At 46.0% G+C, this 16,605-nt stretch overlaps 1 protein-coding gene across 3 annotated transcripts; it reads right to left on the bottom strand.

The window, feature by feature from the left end:
• Positions 1 to 467: 467 nt before the first annotated feature.
• On the bottom strand, positions 468 to 15,461 carry myh7ba (myosin, heavy chain 7B, cardiac muscle, beta a; the record flags this gene model as incomplete). Of its 3 annotated transcripts, XM_084019395.1 has the most annotated exons (43): positions 599 to 754; positions 788 to 969; positions 1,054 to 1,149; positions 1,239 to 1,343; positions 1,436 to 1,606; positions 1,755 to 1,880; positions 2,098 to 2,301; positions 2,416 to 2,608; positions 2,719 to 2,834; positions 2,930 to 3,054; positions 3,153 to 3,318; positions 3,477 to 3,660; positions 3,744 to 3,940; positions 4,046 to 4,164; positions 4,246 to 4,372; positions 4,456 to 4,845; positions 4,929 to 5,019; positions 5,109 to 5,254; positions 5,346 to 5,522; positions 5,618 to 5,860; positions 5,948 to 6,203; positions 7,824 to 7,960; positions 8,067 to 8,190; positions 8,280 to 8,397; positions 8,482 to 8,569; positions 8,873 to 8,949; positions 9,041 to 9,173; positions 9,253 to 9,432; positions 9,510 to 9,680; positions 9,847 to 9,996; positions 10,303 to 10,421; positions 10,511 to 10,649; positions 11,609 to 11,712; positions 11,792 to 11,890; positions 11,973 to 12,036; positions 12,139 to 12,231; positions 12,876 to 12,972; positions 13,238 to 13,265; positions 13,348 to 13,504; positions 14,317 to 14,460; positions 14,543 to 14,646; positions 15,038 to 15,189; positions 15,443 to 15,461. In XM_084019395.1, the coding sequence occupies 42 exons, from the start codon at positions 15,132 to 15,134 to the stop codon at positions 751 to 753; spliced, it is 5,841 nt and encodes a 1,946-aa protein (XP_083875521.1). In that variant the 3' UTR covers positions 599 to 750. The 3 variants fall into 3 exon arrangements, with proteins under 3 accessions (XP_083875519.1, XP_083875521.1, XP_083875520.1); XM_084019394.1 differs by lacking the exons at positions 12,876 to 12,972; positions 13,238 to 13,265; positions 13,348 to 13,504; ... (2 more) ...; positions 15,038 to 15,189; positions 15,443 to 15,461 and adding an exon at positions 12,331 to 12,348 and having other exon boundaries at positions 601 to 754; XM_084019393.1 differs by lacking the exons at positions 599 to 754; positions 12,876 to 12,972; positions 13,238 to 13,265; ... (3 more) ...; positions 15,038 to 15,189; positions 15,443 to 15,461 and adding an exon at positions 468 to 586 and having other exon boundaries at positions 835 to 969; positions 12,139 to 12,192.
• Positions 15,462 to 16,605: the final 1,144 nt, after the last annotated feature.

The following is a 16,605-nucleotide window of genomic DNA, read 5'->3' on the forward strand; positions in this document are numbered from 1 at the left end:
CAAATATGATCGTGATGCACCTGGAGTTTCTTGAAAGGAACGACCTTTAAGAGATGCAGACGGTGGATGCTGTTCATGGTGTAAAATCTAAATTAATTAATTTCAGAACCCATGTTTTTCTTTTGTGTGTGTTTTTTCAACCGTGTCTCACACGGTTATGTTATAGGATATTAACCTCTGCACATTTCATTCTCAATCTCTTTCTAACTCTGTTTGTCCATCGAACATTCAGGAAAAATATTCTCCTTTTTAGTTTCGCATTCTACTTCTGTAACCAACTTTCACCCACGTGTTCCTCCTCTTAACGCTGGTACTGAACTTAATTTTCCTTTATTTAACAGCTGTTTGTCAAATTAATAATATAATAAATTCTTCTTTAGACCTTAATTGTGGGATTTCTGGAATTTCTATCTTTATCACGCATGTACAGTGGAAGAGAAAAAACAAACCCCAACAAACCGGTCATATTTAAAGTAAATATTTGAAATCTTTATTTGGGTGCGTCTTCACGGACGAGCACAGCTGTTGCAGCTGGCTGACTGTGATATGTTTGGCTGCGGCGTTCAGCCTCCCATCACTCAGCGTGCTGAAATACACAAGACAGAGATGTTTATTAGCAACCGCATACACAGTGTCACCAGAGTTCCTCATAACTGCACTGGAGATCACATGAGAGGGGCTATATGAGGTCATCTTCAACGCAGGATTACGTCCCGTCTCTTCTGAGATTAGTTCCTGTTGTGAAGCCCGCTAGCTCATTTTAATAAGTGCGTTTAAAAAGGGTCACACAATTGGGCTGCGTACCGTAATATGAAGTGTATTTCGTTCACCAACCTTGGTACCTTGGTCCCGGTTGCGGACCCGGAGCTTGTTGACCTGCGATTCGGCCACGTCGGCCCTCTCCTCTGCATCGTCCAGCTCATGCTGGAGCTTCCTGTACTTGGAGACGTTGGTGTTTGCCTGCTCCTCCTGCAGGAACCAAGGAACCCATGAAGTGTAACGGTGTAACCGGCGGTTATAACCGACAATAATGCCAAACTACAGTGAACTCACCGCTTCTTCAGCCTGTCTCTTGTAACTCTTCACTTTGGTCTGCAACTTGTCAATGAGGTCCTGGAGGCGGACCAGGTTCTTCTTGTCTTCCTCACCCTGCATAGACGGCACCAGAGGGGGGAGGGTCTTAAAAACATGTATTCATATGTTCAGCATGTCATCATGTGCACTCACTGGTGGTTTACCTGGTAGGAGAGCTCTTTGATTCTCCTCTCATACTTGCGTACTCCCTTCTGATACTCCTGGCTCTTCTTTTGCTCCAATTCCATTTCATTCTCCAGTTCTTTGACCTACCAGCAAGACCCGAAAATGACAAGTCCATCCATTACAAACGAAGCTCACTACCCTTTTTCAAAGGATTATCATTGGTCCCGGTTCTCACCCTGGCCTCCAGCTTCTGGACCTGCTTCTTGCCGCCCTTGAGGGCGATCTGCTCGGCCTCGTCCAGACGCATCTGCAGATCTTTTATGGTCTGCTCCATGTTCTTCTTCATCCTCTCCAGATGGGCGCTAGTGTCCTGCTCCTTCTTCAGCTCTTCTGCCATCATGGCGGCCTACGACGATTCACAGCACCAGGGTCAAATGGACATCAAGTAATCCCTCACTAGAGATCAAGTTACTGAAATATTACAAACACAGCTAGGAGATATTCAGTAGTGTAAATGTACCATGCACTGTGTGTTTGGTTCATTCAGATCTTACATCAGTGATGGCCTTTTTGGCCTTCTCCTCTGCATTGCGGCACTCCTGCACAGCATCGTCCACCTCGTTCGACAGCACGGACAGATCGTTCTCCAGTTTCTTCTTGTGGTTGATCAGTCCAGTGTTCTGTAGCAAAAGAGTCCGTTTCAACAATGATCTCAGGATTGTCTTCAATATAGCTTCTAACTAGAGTGACGCAAAGGCCAAAGTCAGCCAACACCCACGACGAGTAGTAGTAAATATTTATAATGTAGTATAGTAAATCACCCTCTGAAGCCCATTTATTAATTTGAAGGGGACTACTTTTCCTAAATGCAGGCTGGTGTTCAATGCTTCATCCTACCTGAGAGTGCAACAGGTTGACTCTCTCGGTAGCCTCAAGCAGCTCATGCTCAGCTAGCTTGCGTGCGCGGTCATTCTGCTCCAGCAGAGCCCTTAGCTCCTCCACCTCAGCAGCCAGCAGGTTGTTGCGGCGATCCGTCAGCGCCACCTGCTCCTTCAGCTCTTCGTTCTTGTGAAGAGTCTCATCCAGCTCCAACTGGATGTCCTGGAGTCACAGTTGGTGTACGAGCAAAATATTTAGGTGGATGGACTTTGTTCCACGTATTAATGAATCGGACACATCAGGTGAGTTCATCGACCGGCTGCTAGACGGACTCACCTTGATCTGAACCTGCAGGTTTCTCAGGAGTTTCTGGGATTCGGCGGCCTGCCTGTTGGCGTGGCTCAGCTGCACCTCCATCTCATTCAGGTCGCCCTCCATCTTCTTCCTCAGGCGCACCGCCTCGTTGCGAGACTTGGCCTCGGCATCCAAGTTGGCCTGCATGGACTCCAGGGTTCTCTGGTGGTTTCGGCTAGAAGTTGAAAGACATCACGGAGGGGAAATAGTTTGTATGGAGTGTTCGATGGATCGGAATCGGTTCTGCTATTAGGAAGGATGAAAAGCGTAATCAACTAATCTCACCGAAGGTTGTCAATTTCTTCGTCCTTCTCTGCCAGCTTTCTGTCGACGTCGCCCTTGATCTGGTTAAGTTCCAGCTGAATGCGGAGGGTTTTGCTTTCTTCGTGCTCCAGAGTGCCCTGATACAGACCGACACGTAATGCTTAAAGGTATTCTGTCAAAAAGGTCCAAGACCACAAGAAGGTGGGAGTGAGAGAACTAACTAACTGCTTACTTCAGCCTCCTCCAGGGCAGCTTGAATCTCGCTTTTCTCCAAGTCCAGATTCTTCTTGGTTTTCTCCAGCTCTTGGATGGTCTTTGCTCCCTGACTGATTTGATCCGTCAGGTCAACAATCTCTTCTGCGGGAGTAGAGAAAGAAAAATAGTTTAGATATATTTTGAGTTAAGGGAAAAACAAACTTCTGTGTATTTGTGACGTGAGCTACAACAACAGTTACCTTGGAGGTTTTTGTTCTCCCTCTTGATGGTCTCCAGATGATCCAGGGCCTCCTCGTAGCAGTTCTTCAGTTTGAAGAGCTCTGTGCTCAAGCCACGAGACTCTTTTTGAGAGGTCTCCAGCTCCGTTTGGCACTCTTCATACTTCTGCTTCCACTCAGCAAGAACCTGAAGGAAACAATGAGACGTGAGCCGGTTTATCTTGTTGTACAAACGACCTAACCAAGTGACCAGGTATGAAGACAAATGCATAAATAGACTATTATTCATCTGACCAATTAGGACAGCAAAAGCAACCCTCTGTAATAGTTGCCATCAGCTAATACCTTGTCGAAGTTGCGTTGCTTCTTGTCCAGGGCAGCAGCGGCAGCATTGGATCGCTCCAGATCAATGACCAGGTCCTCGATCTCTGTCTGGAGCCGATGTTTCGTCTTCTCCAGGGAGGAGCACTTGGCATTCGAGGCCTCCACCGTCTCTTCAGCGTCCTGCAGACGGGTCACCAGTTTCTTCCTAATGAGAGGAAAACGCATCAGGTTCTCGTGCATTCAAACAATCGTTGTGTATACCATCAACTTTTGTAAGTTCTGACTCACTTGGCTTCCTCCAGCTCCTCGGTCCTCTGGATAGCGTCAGTTTCATACTTAGTCCTCCACTGAGCCACCTCGGCGTTGGCCTTGGACAGACCTCTCTGCATCTCAGCCTTGGCCTCTTGCTCCTCATCGTACTGCTCTCTCAGGAGATCACAATCGTGTCGAGACGACTGCAGTGCATGGGCCAGGGCGCTCTTCGCCTTAAGGGACCGATAATGACAGCAGTTAGACAAAAGTGGAGGAGCTCAGAGTTTTCTGCAAAGGTAGCAACCAGTTTTTATAAATGATCAGAACATGTGGCGGACCTTATTCTCCTCCTCCAGCTGTTTCTTGAGCTCCTCCACATTCTGGCTGAAGCCGGTCTTGGCCCGTTGGAGCTGGGAGACCATGTTCTCCCGTTCTTCAAGCTTCCTGCTCACCTCGGCTACATGGAGCAAAACCTTGTGTTATTGACCGGTCTGTGAAATCCGTTTGTGAGATTTAAGATAAAATGAGAGCTCCTTACCACTCTCAGCCTGGGCACGGGCTTTTTGGGTGCTTGTGTCGTTGAACTGCCTCTGGAGCTCGTCGACTTTGGCCTTAGACTCGTTCAGTTGGTCTTCATACAGGCGACACATCTTCTCTGAAGAGGCCTGCAGACAAGACATGGAAATGTTTTGTGTGTTTTGTTTTGATGGATACTCAGCGTGTCTGTCCTCTTTTTTTTTTATCCTACCTTGCCCTTGGAGAGTTGCTCCACACAGGAGGCCAGATCATCGGCCTCCAGTTTGGTTTCGCTCTTCTCCTTCTCCAGCTTCTGCTTGACTCGCTGCAGGCTGTCGATCTGCTCGCTTAGCTCCGCGATGCTGTCGGCGTGCTTCTTCCGTAAGGTCGCCGTCGTGGCCTCGTGATGCAACATGGCTTCTTCCAGGTCCCGCCGCAGCTTTAAAAAGTCCGACTCCCTCTTCTTGTTGACCTCTATCTGGGCCGAGGTAGCCCCGCCGGCCTCCTCCAGGCGCTCGCTCAGCTCCTCCAGCTCACGAGACACATCGCCACGCTGCTTCTCCACTTTGGCCCTGCAGGCCCGGTCGGCCTCCAGCTCCTCCTCGAGCTCCTCGGTACGAGCCTGGAAGAAAGCAACGGTCCGTTATTCTGTCAAAATGATGTTTCATAAGCACTCTTGTTTGAGGTTAAGGGACTAGTTTCTACCTGTAGCTCTTTTATTTTCTTCTGGAGCTGATTGACCAAGGCTACCTCATCTTCAATCTTTGTGCTGACTGCATTCATTTCAAAGTCTTTCCTGGTAGGAGACATTTGGCCATCGCTGTTAATCATCACTTCTCATCAGCAAGATCATGTTTTTCTGTGAATATATACAAAAACACTCACTTTTTCAGCCTCTCCTCAAGCTGCTGCTTGTCGTTCTCCAAGTCCATAACGGACTCCAGTGAGAGTTTCAGATCTCCCTCCAGCTTACGTCGGACCCGTTCCAGGTCCATACGCAGCTTCTTCTCTTGTTCCAGTGATCCCTCCAGCTGATTCATGGGAGGAAGGTTGGAAAATGTTACACGTTATGTAGTGGATGTTGACCACCTGTGCTCTTTCTACGTGATTAAAAACACTCACATCGTCTACTTGTTGCTCCAGCTTTGCCTTGGCTTTGGTCAGACTGTTGACTTTGTCTTCCTCCGCCTGAAGGTCATCCAGAGTCTGCTGGTGAGCCTCCTGAAGAGCCTTCTTCTCTTTGGTCAACTTCAGTATGGTTTCATCCAGAACTGCCATTTCCTCAATCAGGTTCTTCACCTGCGATCCAGAAGAAGAACTGACTATTATTTCTGTTTCCCCCCTGTATGTTCAATCTCCTGGATGTGCCGTGGCTCTTCCTCCAAATCCCATACCTTGTTCTCAGTGGCGTGTTTCTCCTTTTCCACTTTAGCCAGAGTGATCTCCAGATCATCGATGTCTCTCTTCAGCTCAGCGCACTCGTCCTCCAGCTTGCGCTTCTTGCCGAGCAAATTGGAGCTCATCTCCTCTTCATCCTCCAGCCTCTCCATGATTTCCTTCATTTTGGCCTCCAGCTGGATCTTGGTTTTGATAAGCAGCTCACAGCGATCCTCGGCATCTGCAAGATTGTCCTGCTCCTGCAGGGCACAAAGAGTTCAGTGCATTCCCATCCTACCTGTCTTTCCAAACGCTGAATGTGTGAATGCGTGCGGCGTCTCACTTACTGCCTGAAGCTGTAGAGAGAGATCGTTCTTCTCTTGGACCAGGCTGACCTGCCTCTCCTCCAGCTCCTTGCGCTTGACCTCCGATTTCTCCAGCGCCTCCTTCAGCTTGCTCATCTCTTCCTTCAGAGCGACCAGCTCTTTCTCGGTGGCGGCGCTTTTCAGTAGAGGCTTGATTTTGAAGAAGAGCTTCATCCAGGGCCAGTGCTTGACGCTGTTGAAGGCCCGAATGTTCCACTGGATGATCATTAGAGCCTCCCTAAGAACAAGACGGAATAAGAAGGAGGGATTGGATGAGTGACAATTATACCACTAAGATTCACAATCAGGTATAATTATACTCCATTATGCAATAACCAGGGAGTACAGGGAAATATTCAAGCTCAAGTGATAAAATAAAATAATTATTCAGCTGAAACACTTAAAAACCACAGTTCAGAAAGTGTGAAAACCAGTTAACAAGCGAGCAGAAACATCTAAACAGTTAACTAAAAGTATTGCATCAATGAAATATTTAAAATAGAATATAAATGAGATAAAAGTGATGGATTAATGGCTGATCTCGTTGGCTAAAAGCATGAAACAATGGTTGAAGAAGTTAGAGAAACATTATGGATAAATGGTTGCAACATTTATCTTCTGCCACTTATAGTATAAATGCAGACTTGAGTAAACTAAACAAACTAAAATAATAAGAACTAAATGGAAACACGTGTTGATGAATTACATGAGTCTGTGGATGTGAAGTTTGGATCAAGTCAAGAGAAGAAGGTCAGAAAGATTTATCGCGGAGTTCCCCATTTATTTATTGAGCGACTTACTCACTAATCCTGCTGCTATCCACCCTCTTGTATCTGATCATACGCAGACGGAGGCCAAATGAAATCATACACCTAATGCTGTTTTTGATGCATCGTGGCTGTTACCAAACAGATTGTTTTAGTCTCAGCAGAACGGCGTCTCACAGCCCTAAATATGGACCCGGAGCAGACCGGTCAAGGACTCCCTGTCAGGGTTTAGAGGGTGAGTTTGAGTGAGCGTGCACACGCCGGGTGGGAGGTGTGTGTGTGTGTGTGTGTGTGTGTTTGTGTGTGTGTGTGCGTGTGTGTGTGTGTTTGTGTGTGTGTGTGCGTGTGTGTGTGTGTGTGTGTGTGTGTGTGTGTGTGTGTGGGTGTGGGGGGGGGGGGGGGGGGACGATTGCATTTTTTACATGACTCCATGCCTCTCGAAAGGTGAGCGTCCGTGTTTATTTAGAAACGAAAGCCCTCTGTCAAGCGGCCGACTTTAATCCTCTGTCACCCGCCACGCATCCCATCAATGCACTCACTTAGAAGTACAGGCGCCGCGGACAAAAGGGGCCAGGGGCCATCGGGCATCCAGGGAGGGGCCGGGGGGGGTTGTATTTTTAGGGAGGGCCCGAGCAGCTGCCACTTGACACATGTCGCCACCTGGCTCTGAGGACACCGTCAGCATTGTTTAATTTAGAGAGGGTGGATGGAGAGAATGGCCACAGACCTGCGAGAGGGTGTGTGTGTGTGAGATAGAGCAAGAGGGCCCTTATTAACAGTAGGGCCACACACATGCCTGGTAACCATACAAGGGCAAGCGCATGCCTCACACACGCCGATAACACTGCCCTTGCATGCCACACATACTCCAGGGAGGGAGTGAACACTAAGGTGTAGTGTATCACAAGCTGAAAGGCTCCCGGCTGATTGTGCTGCTATTGAACCTGTTCAGAATGGCAACTGTTGGGGGTGTGTGTGTGTGTGTGTGTGTACTCATGTCTTCCTGTGATGTTAATCTCAAAGGCTTTCCACTGCCTATGAATACACTTTATCTTTAATTCAGGTTCATTTATAAAACGTGATTTTGTTACTTCATTTCCGTGATCTTGTTCAGCTCCCTCCTCATTAATCTGCCCCGGGCGGCCGCCTGCAGCAGCGTCAGGACTTTGGCCAGACGCTCGTCCCGCAGCTCCTCGAGGTGACCCAGCAGACCCGCCTTGAAGAAGACCTACACGAAGCCAAGACACCGGGGGGAGAAAATGTAACTATCTTTTTCTTTTTTTTATAATAAAACAGTCTCATTTTAAACTCTTTTTTTTTGTGTTACTTCCTACCTTTGTGTGTCCGAATCTATATTGGTTGTGGTCGATGTCCAGGGAGGCCAGCAGCTTCTCTGAGGCTTTCTTGCTGTCCATGAACTTATCATCTGGGATGGCTTGGGGGTGCAGGATGCGGTAGCTGGAAGTAGGAATAAAAGAGTGTTTTTAGGGCGGATTATCACTGGGACTCCAAGTCTATGCCGTGATATTTAAAAGCGATCTATTTACCGCTGCTTGAATTCAGCGTAGAGGATGCGGTTGGGAAAGCCTTTCCTGCAGATCCTGATGCCTTCCAGCACGCCGTTGCAGCGCAGCTGGTGCAGCACCAGGAATGCGTCCATGATCCCTGCGCAAAAAAAACACACAAGTTTCAAATATGAGCCCCTATTGGTTCAGCTCCTGATGATATGTAGCGATTGTGCTTCCTTACCTGGAGTCTTGGTCTCATTCGGGATGATGCAGCGGACGAAGTGAGGCTGGGTGCTGCGCAGGTTGGTCATCAGCTTGTTCAGGTTTTCCTGTAGGAAAGGAGAAACGCCCCCGAGTCAAGTTAAATAATAATACCTTGAATATTCTAGAACTAAATCATCACGTAACATATTTCATTCTGCAAGACTTGACGTGAAATCCTCGATGCCAAGGAGAGGGGAGCCAGCACAGACTTAAAGTGATGTTCATGTGATCATTGCCCTAAACATCACTGCAAGTCTTAACTGCCTCCATCCCAGCCGTTCCGATGAAGCCCACGCAAAAGGTCGGAGGTTATCTGGAGTCGTCTGCGTTCGCCTGCGTGATCAGGCGTTTTCGGTGTCGGGTCTCACCTTGTGCAGCTGAGAGACGGTCTGGAACGAGGCCGCCTTCTTCCTCTTCTCCTTGCCGCCAGTCTTGTGGTCGGATACTGTGAGTTAATGAGCAGAGAGATTAATTGGACCTCCTCATGGCGTCTCCTACGTCGACACAGCCTTCAGTCAGAACCCTGCTACCTGTACCTGAGTCTGCCGTGACGTAGTTCTCGTACAGAGATGCTATCAGCTTGTTGGAGGACTTCCGGAAACACGTCACCACCGTCTCGTTGAGTGGGTCTTTGTTTTTGTCCAGCCAGCCAATAATGTTATATGGTACCTGTGAAAGCATGTTATTGAATTTGGTGTGTTGGTATGAAGGTTGAAGGCGTTGTAACGGTGAGTGGGAACACACTCACCACTCCGGCGTAGTGAACCAGCTCAAAATGGGCCTCGTACTTGCGCTTCTTGTCCGGCCGCGGCTTTTGGAAATTAGGCGACTTGCCGATGTGATTATCATACATCTTGGCTTTGAAACTCGCGTCTGATGCCTTCGGGAACATGCACTCCTCTTCGAGGATGGACATGATGCCCAGCGGCTGGAGGGAAGAGCGGATCGTTAGATATGTGAACACACATTTATGATTCAACATTCTATACGGAGGAAACTCTTTACCTTTTCAATGAGGTCGATGCAAGCTTGGAGGTCCAGCCCGAAGTCGATGAAGGTCCACTCGATGCCTTCCCTCTTGTACTCCTCCTGCTCCAGGATGAACATGTGGTGGTTGAAAAACTGTTGCAGTTTCTCATTTGTGAAGTTGATGCACAGCTGCTCGAAGCTGTTGAGCTGCAATGGAAGAGGAACGGGTGTGAACGGCATGAAGAACATGTTGCAGTCGAGCTAATTCACCACAATAAGAGAGGATGAGGCCTGTTGAAATCAAGAAATCATTTTTTTTATTAACTCTAAATGTAATCTCATAAAAGAAATGTGCAGGATTTGATGAACGTACCTCAAAGATCTCGAACCCAGCGATGTCCAGGACCCCTATGAAGTACTGGCGGGGCAGGGAGGTGTACAGGGTGCGGTTGATCCTTCCCACCAGCCATTTGAACATGCGGTCATATGTGGCTTTGGCCAGAGCACCGACGGCATAGTTAACCTACAACACCCACACACACACACACACACACACACACACAGAAGGAATACAGCTGTCATTCACATGAATAGTCTCTGTTGCTTGGATACCAGATTCCAGTGTGTGTGGAGTGGCGAGTGTATTGATCTGAGAGGATTAAGAAACCGTCCGTCATCGGCATACTCGTGGTCGAGCAGAATGGAGCGAAGCTGAACGCCCTGAATGTGTTCTGCTCTTACAGGGTTTGATATGTTCATATTACAGAAACGTGATCTCATTCATCGTCTTTGGGATGATAAAAATGATGGAGCACGGACGTCTCCTCACCTGTTCGACGCTCTGTCCCTTCACCACATACTCATTGCCCACCTTCACCCTCGGGTGCAGGAGGCCCTTGATAAGGTCAGCTGAGCTGACCCCCATCAGGTATGAGGCCTTGTCTGCACCTGGTGATCAAACAGGACAAAACATCACATGACCTGCCTTTTAAATGACAATGTTGTTTTTGTCCCGGATGTCCCGTCGTGACTCTTACTCTCAGTGCCGTCCGTCTCCGCCTGCTCCTCGCGTTGCTTCTGCTTGAATTTCATGTTTCCAAAGTGCATGATGGCTCCAACGATTTTATAGCACCCGTACTTCTCGTCGTCCATGAAGCCGAGGATGTCCATGGCATGCTGTCAATAAGACGATATCACAACGTCATTAATCCACTCAGTCTGCGCAAAACTCACCTGGATTTAGACAGGTAGGTAGACAGATAGGTAGGTAGGTAGGTAGGTAGGTAGGTAGGTAGGTAGGTAGACAGGTAGACAAGTAGGTAGACAGGTAGGTAGAAAGGTAGATAGGTAGGTTGACAGGTAGAAAGGTAGACAAGTAGGTAGACAGGTAGGTAGGTAGGTAGGTAGGTAGGTAGACAGGTAGAAAGGTAGACAAGTAGGTAGACAGGTAGGTAGGTAGACAGGTAGGTAGGTAGGTAGGTAGACAGGTAGGTAGAAAGGTAGACAAGTAGGTAGACAGGTAGGTAGGTAGACAGGTAGAAAGGTAGATAGGTAGGTAGACAGGTAGAAAGGTAGATAGGTAGGTAGACAGGTAGAAAGGTAGACAAGTAGGTAGACAGGTAAGTAGGTAGACAGGTAGGTAGAAAGGTAGACAGGTAGGTAGACAGGTAGACAAGTAGGTAGACAGGTAGACAAGTAGGTAGACAGGTAGACAAGTGGGTAGACAGGTAGACAGGTAAGTAGGTAGACAGGTAGGTAGGTAGGTAGGTAGGTAGGTAGGTAGGTAGGTAGGTAGGTAGGTAGGTAGGTAGACAGATAGGTAGACAGGTAGGTAGAAAGGTAGACAGGTAGGTAGGTAGACAGGTAGGTAGACAGGTAGAAAGGTAGACAAGTAGGTAGACAGGTAGGTAGGTAGACAGGTAGAAAGGTAGATAGGTAGGTAGACAGGTAGACAAGTAGGTAGACAGACAGGTAGACAGGTATGTAGGTAGGTATACAGGTAGGTAGGTAGATAGACAGACAGACAGGTAGACAGACAGACAGATAGGAAGATGGATAGATAGATAGATAGATCGATCGATCCTTTATTGATCCCGAGGGCAATGTGTACGTGTGGGATAAAGAAAAGCTCCTACGTCGGTGGCCATCAGCTCCTGGCCGTCGTTCATGTTCTCCACGGTGGTCACGCCCTGGGAGCAGAAGTGGTAGTCGTACGGGTTGGAGGACACCAGCAGCATGTCTGGAACAGAGATTCAAGCGTCAGTCCTGCAGGCGTAAAAACACAAGGAGAAGTATCCAGAGCAGCCAGAAGGGCTCACCTAACAGCTCAGGCTTCTTCTGGGACATGATCTGGTAGTAGATGTGGTAGCTCCTCTCGCCGGGCTGCTGAAATATCACTCTGGACTTTTCCAGAAGGTCTGGAGGACAGAAACATGTTCACATTAGACATGAACAAGAAGTACATGATGATGAATATTATGTGTGTGACCATTAACTCACATATATCAATATCGGACGAGGCTAGTTTGCCCGTATGTCCAAAATGGATCCTGATGAACTTGCCCTGTGGGAAAATATCCATATAAATACATCATAATTATAATTATTAATAGTCAAACCCAATTAAATGTTTATACAGTAATCTATATGCAGGGGATTTACTCACAAAACGTGACGAGTTGTCATTCCTTAGCGTTTTGGCATTACCAAACGCCTCCATGGCAGGGTTCGCCTCAATGATCTGATCCTCCAGCGTCCCCTGAGAAAGGACATTAAAAAAGTCCCATTATTAATATCATTTCTTACAATGCACAGTTAATTTTGAATGATTGTTAAATATAACAAAGCTTTAACTCACCCCTGTTTTAGTGGCAGGACCTTGCTGCAAAAGAACAGGGCGGAGAAGCCAGAAGTGAGCGCCGTATCATTTAACACAAGATTCAATAATGCTTTCACCAAAAAGGGAAAAATCATAACCAGCTGGAAAATTAGATTGTGGTTGTTAAAGCTGTGGTAAAAAAATGGCCACCTTGTTTTATATGATGAAGTGGGAGAAAAAGGTAGGAAAAACGAACACAGAAAAGTCAAAACTCAAAGCAAAGGGAAAGATAATGGAAAATATTGAGCCAAAAACAAAAAAAATGACATGGAAAGGGGAAACGAAAAATAGTTAAAAATCAATAAGAAGGAGTGAAGTGGCTGGAAAGGGCTTCACAACACATGAGGGTAAAGACTCAGACATGATCAGTTCTCACATTCACCATTGGGACAGTGAGGAAAATGGAAAGGGGAAACACTGAAGGATTCCTGGGTCGCAAAAAAACAAAAAATTAAGGAAACAAAAAATAAAATACAGCAAAAAAAAAAGCTGTGAAACAAAAATTGTTGCCACATCAGCCTTACTCCTTTTTTGGCAGTTGTTTCCCCAATAGCTGCCACAATGGCAAAATACTGAATGACACGTTTCGTGTTGACAGTTTTGCCAGCACCGGATTCTCCGCTATAGGAGTGTGAAAAAAAGTGCACATACAACAGGTGAAAAAATGCTCACGAAATAGCAAATGTAGTGTAAATCAAAAGGACTACACCGCATGGTATAAAACAGAAGGGACATGAAAAACAAGAGAGAAAAACTTGGAGGAAAAATGATCCAGTAAAGTGTATTGATATGTTGTATGGCTGCTTACAGTTCTAGCTGTTTAATCCTCTTATTTGAGACAGAGAAATATATATTCATATATTCATTTGAGGCCGTCGACACTTACGTGATGAGCATGGACTGGTTCTCCCGATCTGAGGAGGAGAGAGGTCACACATGATGTTCATGTATTTCTGCTTGTGTTACGCTGTGTTTACTGTGTGAGTGTGCACTCACTGCGCAGCATGTCGTTATAAGCGTTGTCTGCGATGGCGTAGATGTGTGGCGGCACCTCGGAGCGCCGCTTGCCTCTGTAGACGGCGACCACGGGGGCCGTGTAGACGGGCAGCCATTTGTACGGATTCACCGTCACGCAGAAGAGGCCGGAGTAGGTCTGAGGGAACAACGGGGTCGGTGGTTGTCATGGTGATGGCAGAAACTCTGTAACTGAATCTGGATCATTTATCCTGTTTTTTTGTGTATTATAGCACTTTGAGGTCATTGAGTTGATATAAAGTGCATTAAAAATACAATTTATTATTATTATTTATTATTTTTGTTCATTTGTGATATCAGGAGGTGGAGGGTGAGTAAAAATAATAACCAAATTCTAGATATAGCGCTTAATAATTAATTAACAATTAGTAATCTACTCATACATACCTCTTCTTTTTTTATTTTTGTACAATAACTTAATCCTTAATGTCATTTATCCACTGTACAAAAAACACATTTGATCTCTATGTATGTATATTTATCCTCTATACAGTTCTCTACACTTCACTTATTTTACTTGTATTCTTATCTCTACTTTATATATATTTAACTAAGAGTTTTTATTGTTTACTGTCTATTGTTTTCCTTACATATTTAACTAAGAGTTTTTATTGTTTACTTTCTATTATTATTTTATTATTATTATTTCTATTTATTTAGTTAAGTTTCATGAGCTGCTGGAAATCCAATTTCCTTGCGGGAGTCATCCCAAAGGCATCAATAAAGATAAGTCTAAGTCTAATATTGAAACTTGAATTCACTGTTAGTATTCTATGCATATAATGTGGTTGTTTTCCTGAGAATATTCCACTTTAAATGACAGTTTTTGTTTTCTAGGTGTGGACGCTGATGCCCTGCCCTTCCAAACAGTGAAATAAAGACCCTCCTTTAAACACGGGGAGAGAGGAAACACCATAACGGCACACTCACGTAGATCATCCAGGCAGAGTAACGTCTGCGCAGGTTGGAGAGCACAGACGCCTCGTTGAGGTGAGTCAGCATGGCCATGTCTTCGATCATGTCATACTTAGGAGGGTTCATCTGCTGGATGTCAGAGTCCTTCACTGTGACGGTCTAAAGGGACGAGCAGGGGGACGTGTTACCGTGAAGCCTGTTGTTGTTGTTCATTTCTACAGAGAGAAGGACGATCTCTTACCTTTTTGTCTTTGGTCTCAACGATGACTTTGTCACCGCTGAGCTCCTTGATCTCGATCTCGATGTATGCTTCTTTTTCATCCGGGATCCAGGCTCGCTTCTTACCTAACAGCATTGAATGGGATGATGAGCCATGATACCAAAAACAGGGATAAAGAAACACATCAAATATCACAAAAGTATCACAAAGTAGTTAATTAGTGTGTTGATTTGATAACTAAAATGTATGACACCTTAAAAACAGTTCACAATACATAGATACATTTTCAAATGTTATTTTAAACAGTTCTGTGATTGTATTTAATTTGTATCATGAGGTAATATTAACTATACATATTCATGTTCCCAGGCTGTTCATTGTGTCTTTAAAAGCACTGCAACAACGGGAATCTCACACCATCGGCTGATTTATTTAAGAACACATGAATGTAATATGAATTAAATTCTCCTATGAATATAATCCAGTGTGATTTGTCGCTCTAAGGTTCCGGCCTACCGTCAAACACGACGTTGTGCGACGCCACCATCTCCAGGTCGGATTTGCGTAAAAACGGCGCAGCCTCCCCGAATTCCTTCAGCTCTAAGCGCGGCATGGTGGCAGCTCCTCGTCGGCCCCGACAACCGGACGCAGCAGTGAAGAGGGAATTCCTTTTGGTGAGGAAAAAATGAAAAGCTTTGCGTTAGGGTCAGTGATATCTGTCTATGTGAAAACCTGCGTGTGCGTAAAAAGCTCGGATCCACTATCAACAACAAAAACAAACAAAAAAAGTAGGAACCTATAGCGGGTTATAGACACATCCAAAGTAAACCGGATCACTACACTGCTGTATCTGAGACTAGGACTCTATAAGACACTTTAAAACGGGCAGCCGAGCCGCGCGTAAAACAAAGGAACACCAACCCAAAAAAAAGTTGTCCACTGACCTCAGGACGACCACAACGAAATAACAGCGTGCTGAGATGTGCCCTCCTTTATACTGTGTTTCTCAAGGTCACGGTCAGTGGACATTTGTCCGTCATTAGCATATGCCACCTCCTCCGGCGCCTATTGGTGCTGAGTGCCTGTCTCAATTGACACAAAAGGAAAGCTACGTTTTTGTCATTGCGCTAAACCCAAGCCGGCTATTTTTGTATCTCAGTTATTTTATGCACTGTACACACTGCGGGGAGTGGGAGAGATGCATTTGGAGCATCCCTGTAGGGGGGGAATGTTTTCACGCTGTAAAGTTTTGAAGGGCAGTGCATCAGTGTCTCAACAGGACGGTGATTAGTGTCCACACCTCCAAAAAAACTGTCATTTAAAGTGGAATACTCTCAGGAAAACCACCACATTATATGCATTTATACTACAAGTAAATTCAAGTTTCAATAAGTAGTATTAAGTGCCATTTTTATCTAGAATATACCTCCTGATAATGAATAATCCTCTCTTTATGTGAGTGTTTATGAACCCGAGTGGGCCCTGCAGCTTTTAGCGTCGTGGTGTGCCAACGGGGATGTTTGCTATTGTGTGTGGGCACAGAGGATGCAACCTTAGAAGAGATTATTTCAGGAGCTGTGTGGCATTAAACATGCTACTATAAATACACAACATTATATTAATAGAGGGGAAACATGGCGCGTGGCTCCTACGCAATAAAGTGCCTGGCGTGAATGTAAAAGCGGTAAACATGAGTGACGACATTCAGGATATGTGATGGAAGTTCTTCCGTTTGTTTCGAGTTTTTTTTTTTTGACGGATTGCTGATGAAGTAGTGGAGCCTTCAGATGAACATCTTGGTAACACAGGGTGTCACACGTAGCTGCTGTCATTAAATGATCTATTTCATAAAAATATCAAGATGAGTAAATGATAGAAGTTTTCTTTAAAGGTGCCGGCTCTGTCCGCTCCCCTTGTATCCACTAATTCTGGCATTAGCGCTGCGCCTCTCACACAGATCTGACCTTCAGAGCAAGGGGAGAGGTGGGTGCCTGGTATGAGAGCAGGGTGACAGTGCAGCAGGGGGTGGGTGGGGGGGGGACACAGTTTCTCAGAATAGACAAAGCCAGAGTCCAGCATTCCTG

The sequence above is a fragment of the Eutrigla gurnardus genome (genome assembly GCF_963514095.1).
Source record: "Eutrigla gurnardus genome assembly, chromosome: 2".
NCBI lineage: Eukaryota > Metazoa > Chordata > Actinopteri > Perciformes > Triglidae > Eutrigla > Eutrigla gurnardus.